General features: G+C 61.2%; 1 protein-coding gene across 1 annotated transcript in view; it reads left to right on the top strand.

Moving 5' to 3' along the window:
- The first annotated feature begins 4,856 nt into the window (after positions 1-4,856).
- USP43 (ubiquitin specific peptidase 43) overlaps positions 4,857-9,323 on the top strand; it is a 13,912-nt gene continuing 9,445 nt past the window's right edge. The window contains exons 1-2 of the mRNA XM_065693578.1: positions 4,857-5,092; positions 7,531-7,671. Coding sequence (XP_065549650.1) covers positions 4,922-5,092; positions 7,531-7,671 — 312 coding nt within the window. The 5' untranslated portion in view covers positions 4,857-4,921. The remainder of the gene's footprint in view (positions 5,093-7,530; positions 7,672-9,323) is intronic.

Below are 9,323 nucleotides of genomic sequence, written 5' to 3'. Positions count from 1 at the left end.
CTCCTGCACTAGCTGGTTCCTCACAACTCGCAGGCAGCAAAGCGAGACAGACATTCCTGTTTCACCTGTCCCCATCCCCACGGGGAGGCTCAGGCCCTGTATCTGTCATCTCACAGACTGGCAAATAGCACGCAGAATCTTTGCAGAAGTCTTGTCTGCAAAACTGAACATTGTTCTGTTCAGTTGGAAACCACATCCCTTTAGTGAAACCAGATTTTAAGCACGGGCACTGGCTGAATTCACTTGCTCTAGTGTGGCCAGCTGATGTAGGTCCCAGCTGATGTTGGTAAGCTGCAGCAGCAGCACAGCACCTCCTCTGTCTGTGGTTAGACTCCCCTAACAAGTGTCCATGCACAAAGCTATGCTGTTGTATCCTTCTTGCTATAGGGGTAGATGATTCGGGGTGCAGTGGGAGGCCCAGGTTTCCAGCTGACCCGTCAATTCACAGCATAGTGCTGGGACCGGAGCCCCATACCACCAAAAATTTGGCTTCCAGCACCCTGATGCCATTATCCTGCTTTCTCATGAGCTCAGGCCACAGACCTCACTGAAACATAGCCCTGCAGAACGGCTTGCATCCCCCTTCCTGCCTTCCTTTCCTCAGCACAAAAGCTTCATAGTGAGCGTTTTTTAACACGCTTATCTCTGGTTTGGGTTGGAAAGCACCTTAAAGCTTATCCAGCTCCAACCCTTTTCCACGGGCAGGGACACCTTCCACTGGAGCAGCTTGCTCCAAGCCCCTGTGTCCAACCTGGCCTTGAGCACTGCCAGGGATGGGGCAGCCACAGCTTCTCGGGGCACCCTGTGCCAGCGCCTCAGCACCCTCACAGGGAAGAGCTTCTGCCTAAGAGCTCAGCTCAGTCTCCCCTCGGGCAGGTTCAAGCCATTCCCCTTGGCCTGTCCCTACAGGCCCTTGTCCCAAGCTCCTCTCCAGGTTTCCTGCAGCCCCTTTAGGCACTGGAGCTGCTCTCAGGTCTCCCCTTCAGGAGCCTTCTCTTCTCCAGGCTGAACCAGCCCAGCTCTCTCAGCCTGGCTCCATAGGAGAGGTGCTCCAGCCTCCCAGCATCAAACCAGGCTTTCTCCAGCCAAAAAATCAGGTTCCTGGTTGGGCAAATACAGAGTTTAATGCATGTTCATCCTCGAGGGAGCCAAAGAGAGACTGGTTCCCACCCAAACCCTCTGAGCCCCCGCAGCGTGGCTATACACCCTGGGAGGGCCCAGGGTGGTTTCTGCAGCACCAGCCCGGGCTTGGCTCTCCCTTCCCACCCCCGGTTTCGGTGCCTGCTGCAGAGCACATCATCCTCCTCCCAAGGGGATTGTGGGTGAAAAGAGCCTGGAGGTACCTGTTCAGTGAAGCAGCCAGGGACATTAAAAGCAAAGCAAAACTGCTGCAAACAAAGTGCAGCAGCTCCTGCAGCTCCAGGTTATCTGCTGGTGTTCAAAACCGATGGAGCATGTTCAGCAGCATGATGCGAGATTCCCGGAAAAGCAGCATTTCCCAGTCTTGATGCTGTTCCTCCTCAAACATACTCCATCAGAAGGCAGGGCCCATGCATCTTTAATGGGGGTACTAAATAACTCAGTTTGCTCTCTATAACTGAATTCTAGTTGGAGACACTGCAAAATGAGCTGTCTGCTGCAGGGGGAAGCTTTTCCTCCCTGCCTTGAGCCATGAAACTGAATGTCACCGTTAGAAGGGGGGGTGCTAGAGATTCTGTGATCACCCTCCCGCTAACACTGCCATCAGAAGTAGCCCTGTTTTGCCAGCAGAGCGGCACTTCAGAATGTCTCAGGACTTAAGGAATCTCTTAACACCCCCTCCCCACAGGCTTCGATCGCTCTTGCCATGACCTAAATCTGCAAAGTGGTGCACCAACATCGCTGTCCCAGCCTGCCCGATGTGCGGGCAGGGTGCAGGCAGCGGTGTTGGCAGCAGCTCGACCACGCAGGTTCTCCCAGCCCCACCTTGTCTCTGCTCAGCTGCCTGCAGGGTGTGAGCCGGGCAGCGGGACCTGGCTCTTGGAGCACGTTTGCTGTCGGGCACACAGACGTTCCCAGCCAAGAGAGCCAGGGAGGCTTCAGAAAAGAAAACCTCGTCCTGTGGCAAAGCGCAGTGAGCATGTGCCAAGGTTTCCCGGGGTTTTGTTATTCCCGTGATCTGGCACCGTGCAAATGGGTTCCTGCTGGCCTGAACCGGCTCAGCTCAGAGCTTGTCCAGGTTTGTTTTCTGCACCCACCCAACAGCCAAGTGCCTCCCTGGCCCAGCCAGAGCAGACGTTTCAATGCTGTCCTGTCCCCACATCTCCCTAATCAAACCAGATCTGTTTTCATGCTCATCCCAGACAGCTGGTGTCCAAGGCATGGGACAATGCATGCTGTAACAACCAGGAATTTTCCATCCTAGTGAGCAAGCATTTTCCCCCTCTCTTTGCATCTGACAATGAGATTTTCCCCTTCCCAGATTTGCTCCAAAGTCTAAGCCTGGTACACAGCAAACAGCGGCTTGAACAGCAGGAGCTGCAGCCAGCCCGGAGCTCCCGAAAAAGGCATTCTGGGGAGAAACTGCTGATGCAACCCAGCACTGCCGGTATACTGCAGCCCCCATAAATATTGGATTCAGCCTGAATAGGAAGGTATCGTGTTCCGAATGATGTGAAGAGGGAAGATGGCAAACACAATACTGCTGAAAGGAAGATGAGCACAGTGAGCATTCCCAGTGCTCGCTCCAGCCTGCAAATTGCCGCAGATTAGAACAACCTGGTGGTACCTGTTGGGAAGATATTGCTGCCTGCTCCAGGGCCAGGCTGTGCTGCTGGCCCAGCACACCGGCATGCCGGTGCTGGGAATGGTGCTGCTCCATAAACATTCCAGCAGAGGTTTACCTTGCTGGCTGACATGCGCTGGTGCCATTCCTGGCACTGGCATTGCAGGGGCAGCGGGGACCTGGGAGCCTCCTGGTGCTCCTCAGCTCTGTGCCGCAGGTCACTGGGGCCCCACAGAGCTGTTTCCATTATCTGATGCTTTCTAATTCCAGCAGGTTTGAGGATTTTTGAGCTTACTCTGCTTCACTGTCACATTTTAGACGATTTCCCTTTCATGTGCTCACCAGGTCTCAGTTTCTGCCCATCCCCTTCTAACAAACGCCAGTTTCTGAGCTGAGTCTCTCCATTTGGCTCGGGCCCCTGTGATTTTCTGACTTCCACGCTCTTTCTCTGGGCTTTCTCTTGCATCCATTAGCAAGCTGCTTGGGATTTCTTGTTCCACTTGATGCAGCATCAAGCCCTGATCAGGTTCCCTCTCTTGCTCCCACCGCTGTTGTTTTGGCTTGGGTGAGATGCTGCCGGGCTTGAGTGTCCAGCCAAAGCCAACTGGAGAGAAATAACAAGTACCATAATTTGCAACAAGCACTGCACTTCCTTGGGTCACGCAGAGGTGTTGCTGGAGGATGCCAAAACCTGCAGGGATGGAAGAGAGCCCGCAGCACCCACCAGGGACCCCCTCCACAGCCCAGCACTGATCTTGGCAGCTCCCCGCGGAGAGAAGAGCCACCGGGCTGCACTGGGGCCACTGCAGCCCCCTGCCCCGCAGCGAGGTGACACTCAGTGGCCCCCTGCCTGGCAGAGGGACCTCCTTCCCACCCTGTCGCTCTCCAGCCCCATGGCCCTGGTTAAGAACAGCAGCTGCACCAGACGTGCCTGGGCTCTTGGGTCCATGGGGCACTGCTGCCACCCCCGCCCCGCTCGGGGATGTGACCGCAGTGGTGTCGGGTGCTGGGAGCCCTGAGCCGGGGTTGGGGTCGCGCTGTTGGCAGAGGCCAGCAGGTCCCAGGCTCACATGGGCAGGCGGCGCCGGGGGAGTTGAGTCTCCCGCAGCTGTGTGAAGAGCAACGCACTCCACTGGGTCGCATGGAGCGGGACCCGCTGCAGTGTCTGTCTCTGCCGGCGTGGTGCCACGGGACAGACCCCATCAGGCTGCAAACCACCTGAGAAAACAGTGGGTTCGCTTTGCTGGCGGTGCTATGGGCAGGGGGCAGGGAGGTGACCTGGGGGCCTCAGCCATGCTGGACCCCGCCGGCCACGCGGGGAGGGTGCTGGTGCTGGTGCTGGTCCCTGCGCCTGGGGGAAGGCGTCACTGTCCCTCCGCAGATGCCAGATGAGCTCCGCCTGCAGTGCCGGCCGGTGCAGCCTGGGCAGAAGGCAGCCAAAGCCTCTACCCTGGGTTTGCGTGGAGGTGACCTCGGCGGCAGGCGCAAAGGCGACCACCGCGGGCAAGGGGCCCCGCGAAGAGCTCCTAGAGGTGGCAGGACCGGGACACCACCTCCCGGCGCTGCTGTGACCCCCTCGGTGATGCTGAGGGCAGCGGAGCGGCACCGCTGCGGCACGGCCGGGACTCCGGGAGAGCCCTCGGCGGCGCTGGTGACGCCGGGCTCGCCCGCCCAGGCCGCCAGCGGCGGCAGCAGCAGCCCCCGGCGCCTCCTCCTCCCCCCGGCTCCCTCCCCTCTCCCCTCCCGCAGACCCAGCCCGGGGGCGGAGCCGCCGCGTACAAAACCTCCCGCCCGCCCCTCCGGGCCCGCACCGGCTCCGGCACCGGCGGCCGGGGGTGGCCGGCGCCTGCCCGGGGCCATGCGCGCCGCGGCGGGGCCATGAGCGCGGCGCGGGGCGGCGGGGGGAGCCCGGCGGGGCGGCGGCGGCGGCGCGGGCTGCGCTCGCTGGGCTGCCTGGCGGGGCGGCTGCTCCGCACCTGGGCGCGCCTGGCCGGGGGCCGCGGGCCGCGCCGCGCCGCGCCCGAGGACGACGAGGGCGGGTTCCGGGGGCGCGGGCACGGGGGCGAGCGGCGGCGGCCCGGGGGGGCGGCCCCGGGGGGCGGCGGGGAGCGGCCGCCGGGCGCGCAGGGGCTGCGGAACCTGGGCAACACGTGCTTCATGAACGCGGTGGTGCAGTGCCTCAGCAACACCGCGCCGCTCGCAGAGCTCCTGGCGCTCGGCCGCTACCGCGCCCGCGGCGCCCGCGCCGAGGTGACCCACCGGCTGGCGGCCCTGGTCCGCGCCCTCTGGACCCGCGACTATACACCGCAGCTCTCCGCCGAGTTCAAGGTACGGCCCCGCCAGCGCGCCCGTCTCCGCGGCCTCGGGCTTTGCCCTGCGCACCCCGGCGGGAGCCCAGCTCACAGGACCTGCCAGCGTCACCCCGCTCTCGGCACCCACTGGCACTGCCAGCACCCACCAGCGCCCCTTCTAGCCAGCAGCACCCACTGGCACTCCCAGCTCGCGGGACTCTCTGCCACCATCGGCATCTTCCAGCACCCTCCCAGCCGTGGCACCCACCTACATTCACCCACTCCCATCACCTGCCAGCACCCCCAGCTCACAGGACCCACCAGCATCCCCTGCTCGAAGCACCCACTCCCCTGCCTCGTCTTCCCCATGGACCTCACCCTGCTCCTTTGGCTGCCCCCAGCCTTGCTGCTGTCACCCACCTCTGCCTGGGCTGCCCTCACTCCAGCTCTGCGCTCCCTTGGCCAGGTGAGCTCCAACCCCTCAGAGCCATCAGGAAGAGCAGGATGCTGGCTGTGGTGATGGGGCAAGGCAGGAAGGTGCCCCAGGAGCCTGACTCAGTGGCCTCAGGCCCCGTCACTGAGTGCATCACATCCCTGCTGGGCAGGTACCAGCGCTCTGCGGGCTTGTGCCCAGCATGGGGATAGGGACAGGGCAGTGCTTTGAGCCCAGCATCGCAGCTCCCCATGCTGAGGGACCCGTGTCCACCAGTGACAGCTCAGCAGGGACCTGGTGCTGCAATTCAGCTGCTGCTGTGTTTGCAGAGTGCCTGGAGGAGCCACCGGGAAGCCAGGCTGCTTCCCGGGTTGGGGTTACCTGCCGCCAGGCAGCTTCTGGGGTACCGCTGCTCTGCACTGCCTTTCCCGAGGACCTGCCCGTGGGACCGTGTTGCCTTTCAGTTTCTTGTAGCAAAGTAATGAGCTCTTGCAGTGCTGGGTGCAGCGTTTCCATGCCCTCAGTTCCCAAACACACACATTCCTTAGGCACAAAGCCAAACAAGCCCTCAAACTTCCAGCTTCCCCTTTGGATTTCCTCCCCCCGGGTGTTGTCTGCATCGTCTGTGAAGTTCCACCTTGTGGTTTTTCTTCTTAAATCTGGCTAAAAAAGATTTTAAAAATCAGAGTGGAGTCTGTGACTCGTTTTGCTTTAAGCCCGCCCGCGGCGACCTTGCTCCCTCTGCTTGTACCGGGATGCTTGTGCCACTAAGGGCAGGGCAAAGGGGGAGTGGGCTGTAGGGGTCTCGGCTCAGGGTGTTTCCTGGCCATGCTGGAGGTCTGAGTCCCAGCAGGTTCTGCATGGATGGTTGGGCTTTAACTGGTTAAAATCCACAGGGATGCGCTGTGTTTCTCCCTCCCAGTTCTGGTCTTGGGACTGAGCTCCTAAAATTGTCCTTTCCTGGCTCTGAGCAGCCACCACCATCCCAGGCTTGGAGCTGAGGCCCTGCAAATGCAGCTCTGCCTTTCAGGGTGCTCCCCGCACCCCCAGCCCCGTGCATCCTGGGGTTTGGAGTCGGGGAGCCACCCTGGCTCACGCTGCTCCCCTGGGCGCTGTTGACACGGCTCTCATGTGCTGCTGGCGCCCTGGCATCGGCTGTTGGTGCATTCCCCCAGGGCCACCGGAACCCCAGGCACGAAGCACCCCTGCGGCCTCGGCTGGCTCAGCAAGGGAGCTGGCTTCAGCACTGGCATGGTGGCCTGATGGCACCCGATGGGCATATCCTCCTCAGGCACTGCCTCGGCCCCACAGCATCCTTGGCCCTATGGCCTGGAGTAACCTGCTCTAGTGGAATGTGTCCCTGCCCGTGGAAGGGATTGGAACTGAATGAGCTTTCAGGTCCCTTCAACCAAAACCAGCCTGTGATTCTACAGTATTCCCAGCCCTGTTCATCCCACCATGTCCCCTGGCAAGGGGGGTACATCCCATTAGGCAAGGACATTGTGCCTCTTGCCTAACAGCAAAATTAATGCTAAATTAGCCGAAATGCTGGGGGGAAGGACGAGAGGGGGTGAGCAGAGGGCAGCACCAGCCAGGGGGAGCTGGTGGGGCTTTGGGTGGAGGGGCAGAGCCTGGCAGGGGAGGCAGCTGCCTGCCGGTGATGGGGCAGCATCTGCAGGCAGGGCCTGAAGGAGAGCTGCTGGCTGCAGGGGCATCCCAGCACTGGGAATTGCCTTCCTCTGGCTGTGACACTGAGTTAATGCCTTCAGAGCACATGGGGCAGGTGCTGCTGGTGGGTCCCCATGGACTGGACTTGCCCATGGGGGCTTTGTTGGGGTGTGCCCTGTCCCCTCCTGGGGGCATCCCAGCAGCTGAAAGCTGGCACACCACAGTGATGGGCCATGGAGCCGTTCTTTTGGCTGCTTGTGCCAGTGTCCTCACTGCTCTGCTGTCCCCGGGGATGAGGGCAGACGCTGTTGCAGGGGTGGGATTTGGGGGTGGGTGTTACCGAACCGGGCTCAGCGCCCTCCTATCTCTTGCAGAACATCGTCTCCAAGCACAGCACCCAGTTTCGGGGCAATGCGCAGCACGATGCCCTTGAGTTCTTGCTCTGGCTGCTGGACCGCATGCACGAGGACCTGGGCGCCGCCTCCCTGGCCCCACAGACACGTGTCTCCGAGGAGGTGGGTGACCCCGCCGGGGGGTTCTCACACCCTGGCATGGGGAGGGGGGTACATGCCAGGTCTGGGACCAGGGAAGCTGGGATGTCTTGGGAAGGAGAGGGATGGAGGAGTCCCCCTCACCCCAGTGTGGGATGGGGATGCAGGTGATGTGGTTTGGCTAGTGCCAGAGATGCCAGGGGGATGGCGGGATGGTGGTGCTGCAGGGCTGGGTGGGGTGGTTATGGTGCTGGGAGAGCATGGAGCCCGTCCGGCTGAGAACGCTGTTTGGATGTGCACCCTGGTTCATGGGGTTGCTCCATCAGGAGGAGACCCAGCCCCTCCCAGGCCCCCCGCCACCAGCTAAGCCTGCTGTAATTACAGTGGTCGGCGGCTTTGCTGCTGGCACAATGAAGAATTAAGTCTTCTTCCATCCATCTGCACTCATGCCGCTGCTCTGGCCCTGCCGGCTCCCTACCTGCTCCCTGCCTGCTCCCTGCCTGCTCCCTGCCTGCCAGGGCGCTGCCTGTTGCAGCAGATGGATTTGTGCAGCCAGGTTTGCCACAGTGGCTTGGCTCAGCACTGGGTCGGCCCAGTTGGGCACAGTGGTCCTGGGAGCAGCTTTATCCTCCCTGTCCCCAGCTTGGGACATCACTGTGGCTGTGGCCGAGGGGTGCAAGTCCCGCCTCCAGCCTTGCGTGGGCACAGCTCTGTCCCATGTGGCACAGTTCAGATGTGGTGCCCATCTCCAGAGGCTCTGAAGATGCCAATGCATGCCGTGGCTGTGGCTGCTGGCATTTCAGGTGGTGCCGTGGCAATACCAGGGCACCTCTCTTGGTTGCCAGAAGGGCTGGAGGTGGAGGCATCCCTTTGGGTTTGGGGGAGATTTTGAGGGCCACATGCAGCACAGACGCTGTCCAGATCCCCTCCTGCTCCGCCAGATGGACCCTAGCCCTGGGCAACCCATAAGGATATGTCAGGCTCAGCAGGACCCAGTGCCAGCAGATGGCACAAGGCAGATTCGCCTCCCAAATACCTCATTGATTTTCAGTCTTACTCACCACAACAAAACCTCCCCATCTTACCCCAGACCAGGCTCCTTTCTGCAACTGCTCTTCTGCCATCCAGCTCTGCACGGCCATAGCAGGGGGTGAAGTTGGTGGCTCCTGTCCTCTGTGTGGGGACGGGCTTCCTGCGGTTCCCAGGACAGCAAATGAGCGGGGAGATGGCAGAATGGGGGCAGAGAGATGGCAGGCAGGATGCAGGCAGGGGGATGTCACCTAACCAGGCAGGTTTAGCTGTGTAACATGGTTGCATCCCAGTGTCTCCCTTCCCTACGGAGCGGAGCAGAGGATTTGGCTCTTCTTGAGGTCCCTGGGGCACATCTTGCCTGCAGGATCCATCCCCCAAGTTCAGCGAAGGCAGCTGCCTCCCTTCCTGGTTTCTTGCTTTTCCTCAGGATAGAGAGAAGGATCCTGTGCTGGCCCTAGGAGCGAGTGGCAGAACCCTGCCAGCACTGTCCTCCATGTCAGTCCCTGCGAAGGACAGGGAGGGCAGAGCCCATGCCTCAGTTTCTTCATGCACTGAGCAGGGGGCATGGAGACGGCTCCCCCTGCGCAGCTCCTCACCCACCCCGAGGCAGCATCTGGCCCATGGAAGAGATGGTTTCTCTCTGG

Source organism: Lathamus discolor, chromosome 13 (assembly GCF_037157495.1).
Source record: "Lathamus discolor isolate bLatDis1 chromosome 13, bLatDis1.hap1, whole genome shotgun sequence".
NCBI lineage: Eukaryota > Metazoa > Chordata > Aves > Psittaciformes > Psittacidae > Lathamus > Lathamus discolor.
This window is presented reverse-complemented; position numbering and strand designations above follow the sequence as displayed.